The sequence below is a fragment of the Syngnathoides biaculeatus genome, chromosome 12, assembly GCF_019802595.1.
Source record: "Syngnathoides biaculeatus isolate LvHL_M chromosome 12, ASM1980259v1, whole genome shotgun sequence".
In the NCBI taxonomy this organism is placed as follows: domain Eukaryota; kingdom Metazoa; phylum Chordata; class Actinopteri; order Syngnathiformes; family Syngnathidae; genus Syngnathoides; species Syngnathoides biaculeatus.
Genome location: NC_084651.1, coordinates 12,217,501 through 12,237,808, shown reverse-complemented (window position 1 = coordinate 12,237,808; position 20,308 = coordinate 12,217,501). Strand labels below are relative to the sequence as shown.

Below are 20,308 nucleotides of genomic sequence, written 5' to 3'. Positions count from 1 at the left end.
AGGGGAGCGTTTATCACCCCTGTGGAGGTGGACCGGGGGGGAAGGTGATCCGCATATCATCTCAATATGACTCGAAACGATAGGATCATATTGATTCAATTGTGAGATGTTCTCTTCTTCGAAAATATTGTCGAATGTGACTTTCGCAATTTTGCTCATATTTATTATTTCGCATAGACATTGAAGTGAATAATGTATGTACTTTTCATTACAATATCTATTTTAGAATGTTTATAGGCATGACACTTGACCTTTAAGCATTTGGAGTAGTCGCAGCTATTAAAGACCTGTTTATATTTGTTCCATGTGCAATATGAAGTTGTTTAAAAAAAAAAAAAAATTTACATAATCTGGCGCAGGCGCTAACCTACCTTTATTAACAGTTAAGAGGTATGTGTGAATTTTAGCATTTTTGTGATCGGTAACATTAACGACCGCGTAATAAATCAAAATGAAATTACTCCCTCATTGAAGGCAACTGACAGTCATGTAGCAGGAACAGAGCGATACTGTCACCTAGCTGCATTTTACTGGTATTGCTAGATGAATCCAAATTTACCAAAATAAAATTGCAGATTTTTTTGTATTATATTTTTCAAAATCTCATGATTGCAACAAATTTGCTTAGAAGTATTAAAGCTGTAAGGGAGGAAAAAGTGTTCCCTCCCTTCCTGAAGAAAATTGTCCACTTTACAGGAATTTTATTTTATTTTTAAGAGGGTTTACGAGAAATTTGAGAGTATTTGCACAATTTAAAAAAGTTTTTAGAATTAAATGATTTTTTTTTTTTTTAAAATGGTTGCAATCTTTTACAAACTTTTAAAAGTGAATTTTAAACAAGTCAATCATTCATGAATTTTGATTCTGAAAATGTAATCTTTTAAGTTTCAGGTCCTTTTGGGATGGAAAGGAAGAAAAAAAAAATTCAGCCATCTTTATGTCATCTTCAGCAAAAATACAACCATCTTAACATAAGCACCATTCATTCTTGAGATTACCACAAATAAAGCACTTCTCTCTGTCTATTATACAAAAACCAAAATATTTAAATAGCAAGAGAATAAACATGTTCAAGTTTGAATATTTGGTGGACTGTTTCAGATGGGCTACATTAAGGAGGTGATGCACAGCACTTAAATAACAATAATAATAAAAAGTGTGTGTGGGGGGGGGGTGACAAGGTCTTCACTTACAATACATGTGAGGGAGAGACCAGACTGAAATAGGAACAGTGCTAAAAATGGTATTAATAGTGTAGCTTCACATTACAACGTTGAGGATGATGAAAATGGATGTAATAAAAAAGTGTTAAATATGATTTCACCAGCCTGGAATGTGCTTTTAATGCTCCTCGGGCTTCCTGAAATAAACACACCCCCGGTGGTTCGGCAATTTCCTGGCAGGCTTGTTTGTTCTGGACTACGATGGATCTTGGCATAAGTCAAGGTCCGAGAACAAAATCAAATACTAAATACTTAATGCAACTACAATAAAGTTAATGCTGATGAAGTGGGCATAGAAAAATACATCTGTCAGCCAAGATAACATGATTATTTGCATACACTTGATTTTCCGATTATGCACAAAAAGGAAACATTCTTCAACTTCATAAATAAGGCACCTGGTCACGACAGTCACACGGCCTACGGCTGCGATCCCAACGCGCGATGCAAAGTTTTTATTTGACGGGTAAAGACGATGGATGGAAAGAGGTTTAGTGTCACCTGGTTGCCACAGAGACCAAAAAATGTAAATGATGAGGTTTTTGTCCTGTTCGGTCATGTCAGAAGACTCCAAAAAAAAAAAAAAAAAGTTAAAGCCGCTGTGGTCCGTGTGCAGTCCCTGAAGCGCCGAGCTGCCGCCCAGCAAGCCATTGCATTTGCATTTTGTCCCCTCAAAGCTTTACCAAAGGCCATCTGCAAACCCACTTTGGTGAGGTCATATTTTCCACATGTTCCAAATCAAAGATCTCGACCATCACCTGGACGTCCTGGTGCGCTTAGCGGGAGTCGCCAGGAGCTCCTGAGATCTGGTTCGTGACAACATGGCAGAGCGACTTCTCTTCACGGCGCCTTTCCTTCTCTTGTCCGCAGCCTTCCTGCCGGGCCTGCGAGCTGCTTTTTCCTTGCCAATCTTGGGCCTCTTCGCAACCGCTTCTATTTTGCTCTGGGACCTTGTCAACACCTGATCAGGAACGCTCAGAGGCTTCACGTCCGCACTTTGTACGGTGGCCTCGGGGGCGTCTTTGATGTCTCGTCGATGTGGTGAGTCGTTCGTTTGACATTTCCCAGCAATCAGTTTGCTCAAGCCGACTTTTTGCACATCCCTTTCAACATCCGATGGTTTTTTGTCCGCTTTGCTTTTTGACAAGCCGACCGCAGAACTCAGTCGCTGCGAACACCTCGTTACCCGACTGACGTTCTGAGCTTTGCTAGCTCGATGTTTCATCACCCTTTTTCTCACAAATGTTTTCCTTCCTCCCAACTTGGACACTTTGGTGGCCTTAGCAACAAGTCGGGGTATTTTGGCCGCCCTCACAGGAGGCTTGACAGTTGACTGAACAACAGATTCTGTGGGAAGTCTTTTCAAACTGTTAGCCTTTAAGCTTTTGGAGACACTTTTGAGTCGAACATTGGTTTGCTGAACCTGCATCTTCTCTCTGATGTTGGAGTATTTCCTCAAAATTCTGGCACTCGCCGGATTCTTAGGCTTGCCAGGAGCTTTCTGGGGCTCACAGTGTCCCCGAGCGTCAACACTGACATCCGACCGATTGAACATGTGAGCAGCACTCGGAGCTTCTCGCCTCTCTTTGCCCTTGACTGAGGTCATCTCCTGTTCCAGAGTTTTAGCTATCAGCTTCTGACTTTTGGGGTTGCTCTTCACGGGAGATGTGATGGCAAACTTTTTGAGATGTTTCTTTAAGCGCTCTGCTTGTAAGCTCGGAAAAACACCCTGAGAGGCTCCTGATCCACTGGACGAGCTGTGAAAGCACAGCTGAGTTTCAGATGGAAGACGCGTGTTTACTTTCTTAACAATGATGAGAGACTTTGTTTCGGTTGACTCCAGGAACCAGCGACAAATACTTGAAAGATTGAAGTCCTTCATGAAGAGCATTTGCACTGGTGAGCACTTCTGGTGCTCCAAAGACTTTTGCTTGCGGGCCCTACGTTTACTTTTCCATATAGCGGCTTGTCTGTCTGCTTTGTTTTTATATTTAGTTGCTGTCTGGCCATCTCTGTCCATTTGCAGCCAGCCTTTCTGCATCTTATCATATTTGAGGTTCAAGTTAGTAAGCAGCTGTTGATTTTCTTCTCTCGTCAGTGATTCTAAGAACTTGTTGGTCTGTTTGCGCAGCTGGTGTCTCGGTCCCATTACGGGGGCTGATAATGCAGTCGGTAAAGAAGGGACTTTCATTTGAGTTTTCATTATTTTCTCAGGAGGTGTTCTGGGCAGTGATGCCACTTCAGTGTGCTTTCCGGATAGAGAGAGAGCACTGGCGGTGGGTGAAGACAACCTTTGGGAACGCAAAGAAAGCTTCTTGTCGAGTAGGGATTGAGGGGTGGGTTGAGGGCACTGTTCAGCCTTGCTACTCTCACTCCTTAATGGCATTCTTGTGAGGTTGTCTACTCCACAAGCGCCGTTAAGAAGGGAACTTCCAGAATTGTCATCTGAAGATAATACCTTTGCTTTCTGTGTCATTGGCTCCAGTCTAAGAACGCGTTTTGCTCTTGTTTCATGTGTTGGTGTTTCAGTCTTAGGTGAAGCCTTATCCTCCATTGGAGTAGTTAACTCTACACTAAACTGCTGATTTACATTTTCACTTTCCTGTCCTCCCACATTTGAAGAGCTGAGCTTTTGTCTGATTGACAAACTTGGAATTTCTGATTGAGTTTGTTCAGTGCTTAACTTCACCGGTGCCGTTTGGACAGGGATTACAGGTTGAGACGACTCTGATAAAGGAGGAAGAGACAAAGAAGGTGGTTCTGGAGAAGCAGGGTTAGGACTTGGTTTTAGAGGTGTAATGGATGGGACTACAGATGAAGAAGGTGCTAATTCAAGGGTTTCGTCTGCTTTCTGGATAGCTGATCTTAGCTGTCGTTTCTTTTCAGTTTGTTCATCTTGTCGACCAACCTTGTGTTGCTGGATTGGTTTGGATTTTGGTGAGACTTCAACTTTTGAGCTTTCTGGTACGTCAGAAGATGAAACTTGTGGGCCATTGGGTGCGTTCACAATTGGTTCTGCAGGAATCTCAGTTTCAGATGTATTTTTCACCAAATTCTTGATTTCAGTTGAGACAAACTGAACTTGTTTCTGTTTTCTTTTTCTTTGTTTCACTGACCTTTTTGATGAAGAGGTGCTACTGGCGTTTGCTCTATGACGCAGACTTCTGTCGGAGGCTGATATAGGTCTCCCATTGACGTAGCCCACGATTATCGTCTTTGCCTGTTGTAACCTCTTTGGGAGCGAGATAATACTGCCTTTTTTTCTTCGCCACGGAGGTAATTCCTTTAAGAGAGTATCAAGTGTCTTCAAAGAAATATCGTATGTATCATCCTGTTCTTCTAATGTTGTCAAAGGCACAAAATTTTCAACGACAGCTGTTGGCCTTTCTAGCTCACTCAATATTTGGTCATCAGATGAACCAGAGTTGTTGGACTTTCCCGTCTCTTCAGAGTGTATCCCTTGCTGTGGTTCCTGAGGTCTCTCCTCTCCCATATCCTTTTCAGTCTTTTGGTTCTCGGCATGATTTATGGATGATTGTGTCCTTGTATTGAGGGTGTCCGCCTCACTGCTCTGTATTTTATGTGATGAAATCTGAGATTCAGCTTTCGGCGGGCCGATTTTCTCTGATTGTTCTTCAGCTCTTTCTGACATTACTTGACCAGCGGACTCGTTCTTTTCAGATTCAGGCTCATTCTCCTTTTCCACTTCAAATGAAGAATGTGCTACACTTTCCTCACTTTCACTCCTTTTCTTGACAGAAAGCTCATCCTGGTCTAACTGGAGTGGCTGATCGTTCGTGCTGATATTTGTTGTGTGATCTGGTATTCTGTTTTCTGTTACAGAGTTCATCATGGGTAAGAGGTTCTCTAACTTGCTCTGAACCTGATCTGTCTGACTAGTTTCTACTACAACTAATGTTTCTACTTCATTGGCTGCCACTTCAACCATATCTCCTGTTCCTGGTACTATACTCTCATCTGACTTTTCTGAAGGCATCCCCTCATTTATCGTCTCTCTACACGTGCCAGCAAAAGGCATATCCACTGGGGGTACCCCTTCGGGCTTGGAAAGAATTTGCTTGGGGGTAACAAGTGTAATCAACTCTGGCATCCGATTAAGACAGTTACCCCTGCCCGCCAATGTGCGGACGGTCTTTAACTCCCAAATTTCATCTGAATATAAATGTCCCCTGGTGCTTTTTCTAGCATTGCGACGGGGAATCAAATTGCGTTGCTCTTTATAACACTCTGTAATTGGTTTATCAATGTAAACAATGTCACAGTGGCCAAGATCAGGATCAACTGTCTTGTAAGGGGCAGGTCTAGTGTGTTGAAGAGTGGCCGGCCGGATGGTCTTCCTGGCAGTTCTTGGTGAATCTGTGGCAAAAGCCACAGGAACTGAAAACTGTTTAGTTGATACTCCCTTGCCCTGCCACGTAGCTCCCCTCTGCATTGGATGATGAACCTGATTTATCTGATTTTGCCTGTTTAGAGATGAGATGAGTCTAGCGTGAGTGTCTGTTCTGTTAAGTGAACTTGGTTTGTCCTCCAAATTGGAGTCACTGTCAGATGTAAGTGAGGTTGTTAGCACACACGATAACTTCTTACCAGCAGCAACATTACTGCTTTTCATGATTTTCATCTTAAGAGGTACATGATCGCCATGACGGTTGTTCTCAGTGTCTACAGGGATAGAGGCCTTGGTGCTCGCTGACCCAGAATTATGACGCTCCAACGCGGGGGTGGCATGAGCAGATGTTGTCAACGGAACCACATTCTCAAGAAATCTTTTTGTGATCCTATTGCTTTGGATTGAACAAGACATGTCCAAGACCTGAAACATTGGCCTTGATTCACTAGGGAAGTCGTGCTCCGAAGAAGACGTCTCAGATGCGACCGTATCAGATTTTGGAATGGAGCATGTTGCTTCTTGGATTCCAGAGTCACTACTTTGTCGCATCTTAGAGGCTGCAACCTCCATCTGAAGGAAACCTATAGCGTCGACAATTGTTCTCTGGTGGTGACGGCAGAGTTTGGCCATGAACTGTTCCAGTGTTGAGGTGGACTGGATTTCTTTTGCCTTTGTAATGTGCATGTCTTGACACTCACTGCGGGGAAACAAGATAGAGAAGAAAAGTCACATTACAAATGAGCAGCATTTATTCTTGTTTATTTCTAGGATCATTATGAGCTAACGATGAAATTGAACTCAAGAAACATCAGGTATAAATGTTTATCATTGCATATTTATTAGAAGAATAAGTGATTTTTTTAAAGTCATTTTAAATCCAGTGAACTTGACAAATTACATCATTACAGTTATTACAGGTTTCGTCTTTGCACACTATTTAATGTCACATTAAGAAAATCCTACACATGCACAAGACATTGACTTGAAAACAAGTTACATTTTCTATCACTTGAAAGAGCAAATACATTGGGGCAAATATAGAATACATACATTGTGTCAACTTTTTACGCCGTGCAAATAAAAATGAACAAGTGATCAATTAAATAATTAAATCAACAAACAAAATGAAAAGGAATGTTGGATGTGTAAAAGTCAGATGGACTTTATGCCAGTGAAATTTTATGATGTCAAAAGAAAATGACTAACATTAAATCTTGTAATTTGTGGTATTTCATAAATATTTGCTGACATTGTATCAGCGAGGTAGTTTTGTGCACAAAATTCTTACACGGGTTGCTATTGTATTACATATGTTTTTATAGAATTCTGGTGAATATTCTATGGGAAATAAAGCACACCAAACTGTGGTCTGGCAAGGAAAACAATGGGGGGGAAAATGGATTCCTGAGACCCTTTCAAAATAGAATTCAATTGATATTTTATTTTGAAAATCTCCAACTTTACATCCTTTGTGGCTACAGCTTGAAGTTTGGCAGAAAGCTGGACTTTTTCTTTCATTTACAAATGAAAGAAGAAGCTACGCTTTGAAGCAAATGAGTTTTGTGCACAGGGCATAATGAGGCAATAGTTGGTACACCCTCTTTTTTTTTTAATTCTTCAATTGAACAACTATCCAAATAAATCCAGGCTTGTGTTTGACAATATGTTCACAATAATGAAATTAATAAGAAGCAATTAACCATCATCTTCTACCCGCAGCTGTGGTCACGTTGACATTCACTGTCTTAGACGCTACAAAAATATGAGAGAGAGAATTTCATTTTAACCTGAATATAGTATGGCAAAAATATTCTACATGTAAATCTTAAGGGATTAAAAATATGCTTTGAGAGTAAAAGTAAGAACTGCCGAAGTGGCACTTTGTGTTGTTCAAATTAACCTCAATCCCTGCTGGTAAAACCTAAGAAGTAAAGAGTACCTGAATTCTGAATGGTAAGGGTTTCATCCCTGAGGGTTTCTCTCGCCCTTTCGCTACAGCACAGCGATACGGATCGACACCACATGCATGCCTTTTTCTGAACACCTTTTCAAAAATGACTGCTACAGTATAAAATGCAGACTGCAAACCACATCACAACCCAGGTTCCACAACATTTTACAATGTCTTGACTGACGTCTGGAATATATTATGGATATAAATATTCTGAATATTACAGACCAAGTTATTTTATCCTGAGTGACCCATTGCACAGATTCTGAACATTTCAGGCTCACTGTTGATCTCAACACACGGTTTACTCAACAATAAAGAACATCTACAAATGTAGTATTTCAAAGATTAGACCTTAGTATACATCTAACGTCTCACATACAGCTCAGTCATGCAAAATATTTACACTTTTTTTTTGCCATTTTTGTTTTAAGTCTACAATCATAAACAATACAACTGAAACAGTCCAGAAATATTGACTTCAACCTTGCTCACTAAAAGTAGTGATGCAAAACATGTCTGCACAGGACAAAATGTGTTTAATTTTTTTGTATCCATGTATCAATAGATATACTTAATCTCAGAAAATAAATTTCAATGAATCACTTATGTAGGCATCTATCAATAGTTATGAATCATTAGATCAATTTACATTCATTGTTTACTAAAGCAATGATTAAGCTATTAATTCATAAAAACTAATGTCATATACTGCATTTACAAGATATTTACCGTATTTTTCCCCCGTAGACATATAGACCATAAACTTTTGTATCTGAACGGTCTCAACATCATTATTTGTCCACAAAATGTGTAATTATGCTATCAATCACAATTCCATCCTTATTCACATACATTTGCACCCATTCAATTGTTTTAAAATTTTTCTGTATCAGTCGGCATCGCTTCACCTTCGCAGAGAGAACAAAATCACAGTAAAACAAAGTAAGAAGGAATCGGTCAAATGTGGTGTGAGCCATGGTAGCCAACCACTTGCTGCAACAATGAAAGGTCCGTTTACTGAATACGGGATGGACGGATGTTTGATGATTGTCACTGCAACAGTAATTTGTTCTGACGTTTTATTTTGACGTGGCAAGTCAACTTTCGTATCGACTTGTTAATCTACAAAGAGACTAAAGGGGGAGGATCAGCCCACTGATCAGGAAAAAAAAAAATTACATAATTTCTGAGACCAATGCAAAAAAAAAAAGCAACTAAGGTGTTGAGGAACCTCGACTCGACATGATGTCCATCTACAATAAAAGCCTGTATGATTTGCTACATACGTTTATCAGCCTGTGTAAGAGAGTAGTAGGTCTTGCGTGCCCTGAGGTATATGCGGTAATGCACACTGAGGTGTTCCAGTAGATCAGAAAATATTAAGTTAAATCCAGTCCCCCCCACCCAAAAAAAAAAAAAAAAAAAAACTCCTACAAAATGTGTGTTCTTATTATAACCCCAATTGTTTACAGTGTCTGATCCCTTGAAATTAACTACAAAGACTGCAACTATATATTTACATCAAAACAGGAAGGTCCTACAACAGGCAATAAATGATTCTTTTAAATATACCTGAATGTGTGTTTCCATAAATTACTGTGGCTTTATTGTGTCAAATGTATACAGCTGGGGGTGAGCCAACATTTCTTCATTCATCACGTTAAGCAAGCAATTAGTGTACATATGAACAATATGAGGTGTACTATATATCCCCAGGCTTTCTTCTGCCTTGGAGAAAAGACTTTGAAGCCTGAAATCTGAAAAGATGAGCCCTAAATCACTCATTTGAATCACTGAAGGCTTCTGCTGGCACTGAAATGTTACCAACAGTTAAGGTAAGCTGCAAAACATTTGAAACTAGGGCACATTGTTGCTTTCCTGTCAGTCAGACATCCTGAATTATTGCCTTTTCTATCGAGCATTTAAGGTGGCAAATGAGGAGACAACTTTTTGTCAGAAGCTTATGTGTGGCTGAGGTATAGCATACAGTATGCGTGAGTGTACAGTGAATCTGCCGTATGATCAAAACAAGTCTTGCATCCCAGTCTGAAGTGAACCTGAGGCATTGTGAAGGCATTGAGAATTAACGGTTCCCGTGGATGAATGTAGCACAGTGAATCGAGATATTTTTCTTGAAAATTCCGTGGTGCTTGAGCTTCAAAGTAAAAAGAACAAAAATAATCTTAACTGGGAATGATGGAAAAGTGGACCTGTATCAATACTGTAGTTAAAAACAGATATTATATAGTGTGGAGCCAACATATTTTTGAATATATTAGTGTTCAAACAGTTTAACGTGTCTGTTTCAGCAACATATTTCAAACCCACAAGTGAAACTTTCTATGTCAGACATATACCAAACAATAACATCATGCTCATTACACTTTGATCGCTATGTACAAAGCCTATACATGTACAATATAATCAAGGAGTGCTGTCAACAGTACTAGGAATGGACACTGAGGGGCGCCACTCGGGCATGTTTCAATTTTCTTTGCTGTGTTGAATTCAGAATGCAAGGAGCCAAGTAACTTTCAAATAGAAGAACCTCAATCTAAAATAAATATATTACACACAAATATAAGCTTGTAGTGCATAGAGACCATGAAATATTAAAAACAGAGGGTCATTGACATACATGAAAAGGCCAAATGTAAGGAATTTTTTATTCCTCTTATTTCACAATTTAGAAATATTTCGGCTTATGGACATAAATGCAACATTTGCTTTGTAAAAAAAAAAAAAATGATTTGTACATTTCTAGGGTTGTTATATTAATTTGGTGATAGGCTTCCTTCATGCAAACCACTCCCATTCTCTGTTGATGAACTCTCTCTTTCCTCAGAGATGTGCTGGAGTTCTTCAGTCTTTGGAAAACGGGAACCGCTCTGTTCGTCGAGCTGGCTGATCAGCCTCAGTTTCTTTTTTGGGGGATGTTTCAAGGTCCCCATGCGCTCTTTAACCTTGTACTCCAGAGTGCTATGGGGTATGCCATAGATGGACTGAGCTTTGGAGACACTCATTTTCCCACCCATCACCACGACGATGGCCTCCTCCAGGAGTTCGGTGTTGTACTGGCGGTAGCGGCCACGTTTCTTCCTTGGTGGTTTCTTGGCGAGGTCGGACTCTGAATCCAGGGCACAGTTTTGGCGGTCCTTGTTGTGGGGCCAGAAAACGCTGTTGGTTGTTTTGCGGTTCTGCCGGGGCAGAAGGGAATTAAGCTTTTTCCCCAGGCCATTCTGTAAAAATGAACCTGAATTTTCAAAAAGAAGAGGATCCCAAGAGGTGTCTGTTCCTGTGGACAAAACTCGCACCTGGGGAATCTTGAGGTCAAAGTTGGAATGATAAAGTGAGGTGCTGTGGTCTTGGCAGGCATCCTGGTGGTTTCCTTTACCATAGGACAGAGATTTTGAGAAGAGGCCGGCAGCTTCCAACAACCTGGGAATGTCTTTAAAGTGCTCGCCAGCTTCGTTGCTGGGTTTCAGTTTGAGGAGCCCCCCGAAATGAGCTTTGGAATTCCAGGGGCCCGATCCGTTTCTGCAGAGGTCAGTAGGTGTGACGCTGTGGTTATGGCTGAGAGGTGACTCTGGGTCGCTTTCCAGACCAACCTCCTCTTTGATGTGCAGACAGTACGCAAGAGACGAGGAGGGCTTATAACGGGCGGAGTGGCCGATATTCTCCCTCCTCCTCCCATCCTGTCGGTCCACGCTCAAGGATCGCCTGATTGGATGGAAGGAAATTGGGTGTAAGCAGAGCTTGCACAGTGCCTTTCTCTCTTTGCTAAAGGACGATGGGTTGGGGAGGGGAGGATGTTGGCCACTCCTTTATTATATGACCTTGCTTTGGTAACATCACTCTCTTTTGCTTTAATAGACTGAATGGTTGGTTGTGATATTAGCAACAACAAAAAGCGCTCATAGCTGACATTTATGTATTTGCCAACAACAACAAAAAGACAAACAAAAGATAACGTGCAAAATAAAACAAGATGGCAAACCAAAGAAAGACAAAAATGAGAAAGGAGAGGATGTGCGTCAACTAATTGTCATTGCTGTGAGGCAGCTTGGCACACTAATTCTTTCCACAAAATGAGAAATGCATTGATAGCTTTTGACATTTTGCACGTGACGTTACCACTGAACAAGCACAGCAATAAAAGAGTAAGCCATCAGAAGGTGATTGTTGCGTACACGTTCAAATCAAAGCCTAATCAATGGAAGGTGACCACAAAATGAGGCAGGGAGAGCTCATTTACGTTCAATCTAATTATGATATTTTGATGTCAGCATTAAAAGCAGCAGTAATATAGAAATCAAATTTCATAGTTAGATTCATCATGAATAGCAGCAAGAGCAGTGCTACAAAGAAAAAGCTACACCAAATATGGCAAATGCTAATCAATAAATTGTGCAATTTTATTGTTTGTGGGTTGAGAACTTTTCCGCACTCATTCACTCCTACTTGGACCACAGTAAATTTATGAAAAAAAAAACATGCAGTGAGCGAATGTGTATTTTATCATTGTTTGCGGGTCTCTGAGTTTTTAATCACAAATGCGCTAGCATCGTACATATGGGTGCAGGTTTCTCACGTCTACCTTAAATGGTTTGATTAAATTTGTATTTCATCAAAGCAAAATGAAATAACAGTACCATTTCCATAAAATTCTTTATAGAGCATCTACTTTCATGGCTGTGACAGCAGCAATTTTGTTCTACTCGTGATTGATGTGAATGTTGATAGGCTGCACGCATCAAACGCAAATTACTTATAGTATGTTACCAACGGAGTAACAGAATTTCACAAGTGACGCTTTTGTTTTGACAGCCCATAAATTGCTATTTTTCTCCATGTGTGATCACATCAACCTCTTTGAATATCTATTCAAAACCTCCCCGCAGGATTCTTATGGCAATTTAATATTACCATTTTATTTCCTACACAAAAGATGAGCGCAGTATGTAAAACGTGATTGGCGAGGACTGCATTGTATAGTGAATTACAGCTTATCAATGCTTTGCCAAACAATTACCACGATTACTAAACACAACAGCAAGATTGAGCAATTTTTTTCCCGTCAGAAGTTGCAACACCAGTGAGAGTAACAATTTCACTGTGTATAGCTTCTTAAGCCTGCAAACTACAAATGTTAAATGTGATGCAGAAAGAGTCTCGCCAGATCAAGTCCAGCATTATTTGAAAGATGTAAAAAGGTTTTTCAATGAGCAAAAATGTCCGTCTTATTACATTATTTTGTTTTTAGAAAAAGTCAAATACTCCAAACTGTGGCTGTCATTTTTACATCTGAACTAAAGAGAAGTAGAGATTGGAGAGGTGGAAGAAAGGAACTTTTCTTACCCTTTGATCATGGAAACCTTAGGTGAAAGGCGTGGACTAGGAGCCGGCAAGCTGTTGCTGCTCTGGCGGCTCTTTTTGATGGACAGGTCAAGGACTCCCTCTGTTATAAACGACACACAGCCCAGTCAACATTGAACGTTTATGCAGTTAAATTACACCACACGCTACTGTTTAACATTACCTTGTTCACTGGGCTCAGACAAGGTCTTTTTGATGGTGAGGTCAAGAGGGGCCTCTTGGTCGGCCATAAGGAGTTGGCTGAGGACGGGGTTGTGGCTGTGTGCGGGCCCTGCTACAGTGGTGGCGGGGCTGCTAGGTGGAGCCCCAGAAGTCAGAGCTTGGGGTTGTGGGCTTTGGTCATAGCTTGGCTGAGGGGCAGAGCCACTATCCTGAGGAGAGCTGGTTTTTGAGGTATATTCGGCGGCAAACTGTCTGATCATTTTCTGGAGGATCTCTCGCGCCACTACTGGGATGTGTGGATCGGAGAAACTTGGCACATCTGAAAGGTGAGTTATGGGGGAAAGTGGTTAAGCTCATTTTGGAACTACTTGCCAAAACAGAAAAGCAGGCCAGCCTATTAGTGGAACTCACTAACTCTGGGGGTACTGGAAAGACACACCGAATTAAATGTTCACCTTTCAAACATTGTATCCTAATTTATTTCCCCAAATAATTACATGCATACAATTCAAATCCTGGCCCTACCTATGTGGAGTTTGCATGTTTTCACCGTGCCTGGGTGGGTTTTCTCCAGGGTTTCCCCCCACATCCCAAAAAAAAAAAAAAGGCATTAACTGGAGACTCTAAATTGCCCCTAGGTGTGATTGTGAGTGTGAGTGTTGTCTGTCTCCATGTGCCCCTGCGATTGGCTGGCAACCAGATAAAGATGTACCCTGCTTTCTGGCCGATGACAGCAGGTTGAGGCTCCACCACTCCCGCGACCCTCGTGAGGATAAGCGGCTCAGAAAATAGCTGAATAGTGGATGGAGAACTGTTTATTTAGGCACACTTTTCATTTCACTATTGTGCTCAATACGGTTTAACTCCATTTGATAAAGACATTATCTTCTCGTTTAATCACCGTATTAATGTTCAAACGGTACATTATTTTATCTGTGAGTTAAAATAAGTACACTTTTAGGACTTAACCTCTGCCTTATTATTGAGCTTTTTTTCTGGGTGGTAGTTGGCACAAAAAAACGTTTCAGAAACACAGTTTTAAACCATGACAAGTACAGACAAAACACAAATGTGAAAACAACAACTGTGGTTCTGGACTTTGAAAACGTGACATTACAATTGTCACAGGACAGCGGGATATCATTTTGGCTGTCGTGCATGTCCAGGCACCCCGAGGTGGATTATAATGTTAACTACTTTTAGAGCTTTAAGTGAGTGTGAAAACAGTGACAAATCACTCACCTTTATTACAGAGGACTGCATTGAGAAATTCCTCTGCTTGCCTCTCTAATTTGCTGATGGTGGTCTGATCTTTCGCCACAAGAGGTTTGAGTGGATCTTGTCGAGTCTCGTCACGACTTAAGCCAATCAAGTGTTCCTATAAAGTGTTGAAATTTTTCAAGAAAGGACGCATTGCATATCTGTATTGTTATACGATTACATTGACAACAGTTGGGAGAAAAAGGCAGTATCTTACCTTAACTTTATCTCTTCTAAAACAGCAGAACAAACAATTTTCATCAAAAGACCAATCAGACACTGGTACAGGTTCTAAATCTGTGGCCATCAAACACATGACAGACAATTAAAATACATGAATTTGAGTTGGAAGGCTAAAATGAAGTCCAAATGCATCAATTTCACAGATGTTCATGTATGAATTCCACTTCAACTAAAGCAACGTTGACTGTGGAAACACAATCACTCCTATTGTATCACATCATGCATGATTAAAACGGTTGTATATTTGACTGGCCTTCTGCCATCCATAACACCAACTCAGTTTTGTCTTCAGCTGCCTTGTTATGAAAAGTCAATGAGGAGGGGGTACCCGATGGTACAGTGAACAGATTATATTGAATGATACTTCATTCATTCACCTAATGTGTGTCGTTAGAGATGTACAAAAAGCACTTTAAGATACTTACCCTTGAATAATTGTAGGTCTTCTACCAGCTCTGTGCCAAACAGACCTTCCAGAATGCTCTCAAAACCTGAAGGGAGGGAGATATGATGTGTTTAAGAATTCCCTTAATTGGTGCCATACCTTATATACATTTTGTCTCTCTCAAATGACGACATTGTCTCCAAAAGAAAACAGTAAGTGAAGTAAAAATGTCTTCATCTTGACAACACCTGTGTGCAAGCCCCCGACTGCAGTTAAAATACACTATCAGCTTTCAACCTGTGCTTTTTACTTGAACACTAACATGCCCTTCATCCTCCTGTTGCCAGGCAACTGAAGCAACTACATAGTTAGGAAGCGAGTGCATACTGTAAGACAGAAGAGAAATGTGACTGCCAGGTGAAATGATCAAAACATTCTTTCTTGTCTCATGAAGCTTCCACTGACTGATTTGCAGCCTCGGCACATCCAACAAACCAGTCTAAAATGTGATATTGTCGGATCATGCGTATCCCGTTGTTTAAAAAGACTTTGTGAAATAGGGCCTACATAAACAGCACATGTACATGCTGTATGTAAGGCATGTTGACTGCTGCGGGGCCAACATAACCAATTGAAAAAGCACTACATGCATCAAATCAAGCGCAAAAGAGGTCACATGGTGCATCTGTCCACTGAGCCGCATGTAAAATGTGTGCATTATTCCCAACTGTCTTTAAGGCTGCCATCAAAACAAACCTGACAAAGAGAGATAAAAAGTGACGATTCAGTAAAAGATGTACTTACAAAACACGATCCCCAAGCATCCACTCTCTTTGCCAACTCAGTCAATTGGACCAAGCGCCGTCATGTGTTAAAAATGCACTCTCTCTGCCTCCCTACAAATTCCCACCCACTTTTTTTTTTTCTTTTTTTCATATACAGCCAAAGCGAGCAGAGGGGGGCGTGAAGTGGTGGAACACAGCCTTGCCTTTAGCTGCAGCATGAGTCTGTTTCTGGGTTACTGCACAGGACTCAGCTGAATCCATCCAATCCTACTTCTGAAATATTTCAGAGGCAGGCCCAGAAAGTAGGTCATCCACTTTCATTTGACAGAGGAGCACCATGACATCAAACTACTCTCCAAGAATTCAGTTTTGGGCCTTTAAAACTGTGTCATTGAGTAAGGGCATGACTCTGAGGCATTACCAACTCTTTCCTATTGTCAGAGGATACTGCGCAGGATAAAAACCTCTTCGACACGTTCACTTTAAAGTTAGACTATTTGGGACATGGAAACTTACATTTTAAAAAAAATTAAATAAATCGAGGCTGTAACATGTGCAGCATATAAAATATTAATGCCCCGTTTAGCCTTTCCTGCAAGCTTTAAAAAATAAAAACAATGTAATGGCCAGTGATAAAAATGCTGCTGCCTATGCCAAAATCGTGTAAAACTGCTGGTGATAAGGGCTACTTTTTTCATTGCAATATTTTTTCAAGAAAAGACCAATCTAAAAAGGAGAATTCACCATTTTAATGAGGCTAAGCGGAGAATTGGGACACAATTGAAATACTGCTACGAATATCTGCTTTGAAGTAGAGGGAAGACATTGGTGCCAGTTACTAAATTAAGCGCACATACAGAAAAGTAAAAAAAAAAAAAGGGGGGGGTACATAACACCTAAAACCTCATAATATTGAAACTTGGCTACGGCTGAGGAGAATAATCGGGTCATTGGGTTAATAGGATAGTTATCTTCACTTCTAAAGTCCTAATTGAATTAACAGGATGTCATTAACCTTCATTAGAGGAGAGGACTTTAATCCAGAATTATTCAGAATACATTCAAAAATCCAGTAAGAACCTTACAATTTCTCATTTATAGTCATTTATAACAAAACAAAACCTTTGCACGAGTTAGCGGTTTCGTACATAACTTAACTCTACTTTTTATTTTTTAATTGTTTGACCGACAAGACAGAAATAAACATGGAGCATTGATCGATGCCTTAAAAAAAAAAAAAAAAAAATTGACGGGTGAAAAACCTTGGCCCAAAAGCAATTGGATTAACAGTTTCCAATGAGTGTTGATGGCACTTAAGTCTGATCAAGGTGAGCAGTGACCAATCTGCCAAAACCTTGTCCTGACCTACATCTTTAATACCCAATTGAACCCGACGGTGACATGGGCCAAATCCAGATTTGGTAACGGCCAGGATCGCATAACAAAGAATGTAATGATGGAATACAATTTAACCTAGTCTCGAAAAAGAAAAAAAAAAAAGTGTCTTTTTCCTGTTGAGTAGCTCTATGTTACAGGATTATATTTGAATACACTGAACTACAAACCTTCTGTATCTATGGGGTATGTGCCATAAAGAAGGCGAGACATCCTGATAGCAACAAGACAGATTTATCGTCGCTTCAGGTTTCTGTTACATTTTCGCTAACATGATAAAGCTCACATTCAGCGAACTAGAGGCACTACTGACAAGAACTGCTGTGTGCCTTTGTCAGGCTTGGGATCAGTACAACAGCGTTTTCAGTTGTTGTTTGTTTCCCCTTTGAATGACAACTGGGTCCTTATGCCGCTGCTGTTGACCTGTGACTAGACGAGGGCTGCAACTCTGCAAGATCAAATTCACCAGCTGAAACACCAGGTTGAGGACTTCCCATTGAAACTAAGGTTAAGCAGTCATCCTTTTGCATCCCCAGATAAATGTATGCACCAGATATGAACAGTTCAAAGTACATGAGGAGCAAGTAGCATTGTATTTAGATCTGGACACATACACCAGACTTGAGTGTTGAGTTTCTGCTCTTTTGCGTTATCGCCTCACTATCCTTGATACTTTTTCTTACAGAAAACTGGTGCTAGTAGGATTCATCCAAATTTCAGAAATGATAGCAATAGACATCTTATACATCTCATAATTTAAAGATATTTAAATGTTAACGATGGAATTGTCTTGTAGTTCTTTACGCAAGTATCAGTGAGGTCAAGTGAAAATGAACAGTTATGCATTTAATGTCCATGTTGAACTCAAGTCATGAAGCGGATTTTCTTAAATGACATGACTTGGTCAGAAAAATGTTCAATTTCAAAGAACTTAAGTGTCTGTGGCAAACAACCCTTGGAGAACCTTTAAGGTTGATACTGACAAATCTTCATTTTTATTCTCATTTGTTTTTTCTCGTCAGAAACAAAAGCGAATTGTGCTGTTTATAAGAATAGTAACTGCACAGTTAGCAATTTAGCAGGTGAACGATGTGAACCCCCACTTCAAGGTCTCTTCAGCCTCACTGTTGTCACAATCCTCACTCATCCACATGGCTACGGTCGTCAACGCCTCCTGCTCTAAAGCATTAAACATGCCATTGGGACACTCTGAAGTCATGCGCAACGTTTGAGTTAAACGTTTATGGTTCGTTAAAAAAAAAAAAAATCTTATGCCTTTAGACTGTTGGAACTGTTTGGGTCTCTAATTGTCAATCCTTGGACTATAAATGAAATATAACTCTTGGAAGTGGCTGGACTGTTTTGCTAACAAACTCAAATTTATGATGTTTTTAAGACAGGCAATGCATACATATGTTGTTTTTCAGATTACAAACACAGTTAACACAGTCTGAGTTAATTGGAAGTTTAAGAACGATGACCGTGCTTCCCCACTAAAGACTGACTGAAACCATTACTTCGCGTCTTACAAATTAAAAGCAATTGGCAAATGGAGCTAACAAAGGCCCACCGAGAGACTGGGCCGAATCCAACTGTACAAAATTGTATTTGCGTACTTGTCCATCTGGCCATATACATATAGGCTACCAACTCATGGCAATGAGATGTTTTGAGGCTTATATTAAATCAAACTACAAGCACGGCGGGATGCAGAATTCCCTGGCCAATATGATGATAATAACAACGCACACCGCAAAACACTTTCAAGGCACTCAGACATTTTCAATTGCACACAATTTTTCGCCACAGTCACACCTTATCTGTGGTAAGCTACTTGTGCAGCCATAGCTGCCTTGGAGCAGTCTGTTTGAAGTATAGCTGCCATTCTGCGCCGATGTAACTTCCAACCGCCACTAAAGATTCATGTTCATGAGCAATGTGGGTTAAGTACATTGCCCAGACAACAACGATATGCGGGCATACGAACTAGCGACCCGCCAGTTGTAGGGCGTACAACCTGTCCGCCACACCGCCAATGTAAAGTTTTAGTACACTCTGTACTAAGACCCCAATGTGGTTACACTTTAATTCAAAGAGAGGAAACATGCAAGGATAGAGGAGAGAGCGTGGAGAGCAATTAATATATGAATCGACCCAGAACAACAATAATTTTGTATTGATTTGTTTTCAACCCAGGGCATTGAGTCATCCAATGTAATGGTACTGCACTATACCACTGATGTGAGACCTAAAATTTTAAGTTTTGGACTTTTCCCATCATTCTGAACAAAACTAATGCTATACCAGCCGTACGATGCTACTGCTCTCAAACTATTTACTCTCAGCAATTGTTTATTTCCTTAAGTAGGTCATCCGAATGACACTCGTTATGCGACAGAAAAGTCTCTGCTAGAATGAAGGCCAAAGTTTATAAAACAGTGGTGAGGCTATGATGTACAGATTAGAGACTGTGGCACTGAAGAGACAACAGGAAACAGAACTGGAGGTAGCAGAAATGAAGATGTTGAGGTTCTCACTCGGAGTGAGCAGGTTGGATAGGATTATAAATGAGCTCATTAGAGGGACAGCCAAAGTTGGGTGTTTTGGAGACGAGGTTCGAGAGAGCAGACTTCGATGATGTCCAGAGGCGAGAAAGTGAGTATATTGGTCGAAGGGTGCTGAGGATGGAGCTGCCAGGAAAAATAGTGAGAGGAAGACCAAAGAAAAGGTTGATGGATGATGTGAGGGAAGACATGATGACAGTGAGTGTTAGAGAGGAAGATGCACAAGATAGGCTGAGATGGAAAAAGATGACACGCTGTGGCGACCCCTAACGGGACAAGCCGAAAAGAAAAGAAGGTCTGAATGATACTCATAATCACAAGTGATTTTAATGTGTGACACTTGATACCGTGAGACATAAAACATCCTTGGAAATGAACCGAAAGAAGCTTGAGCGCAAATGGCGTGTGACTAAAGTTGAGGTTTGCTGATGGTTTACTGGAATTAAAATGAGGTCTCTGAATAAGAAATTCATTTAGAAAAATATTCTAGTACAATAACAGTGTACAGTAGCAGTGCTGACCCAAAAGCAGCCTACTTCACACATCCTCT

General features: G+C 40.5%; 1 protein-coding gene across 3 annotated transcripts in view; it reads right to left on the bottom strand.

Moving 5' to 3' along the window:
• Positions 1-894: 894 nt before the first annotated feature.
• Positions 895-20,308, bottom strand: part of wu:fc17b08 (ligand-dependent corepressor) — a 28,416-nt gene continuing 9,002 nt past the window's right edge. The window contains exons 2-7 of one of the 3 annotated variants that reach the window (XM_061836918.1): positions 15,055-15,120; positions 14,604-14,683; positions 14,369-14,504; positions 13,128-13,445; positions 12,947-13,046; positions 895-6,331 (exon numbers count right to left, since the gene is read on the bottom strand). In XM_061836918.1, coding sequence (XP_061692902.1) covers positions 1,978-6,331; positions 12,947-13,046; positions 13,128-13,445; positions 14,369-14,504; positions 14,604-14,683; positions 15,055-15,120 — 5,054 coding nt within the window. In that variant the 3' untranslated portion in view covers positions 895-1,977. Of the gene's footprint in view, positions 6,332-6,482; positions 11,309-12,946; positions 13,047-13,127; positions 13,446-14,368; positions 14,505-14,603; positions 14,684-15,054; positions 15,121-20,308 lie in introns of those variants that run through there. The other 2 variants (XM_061836917.1, XM_061836919.1) reach the window with 2 other exon arrangements.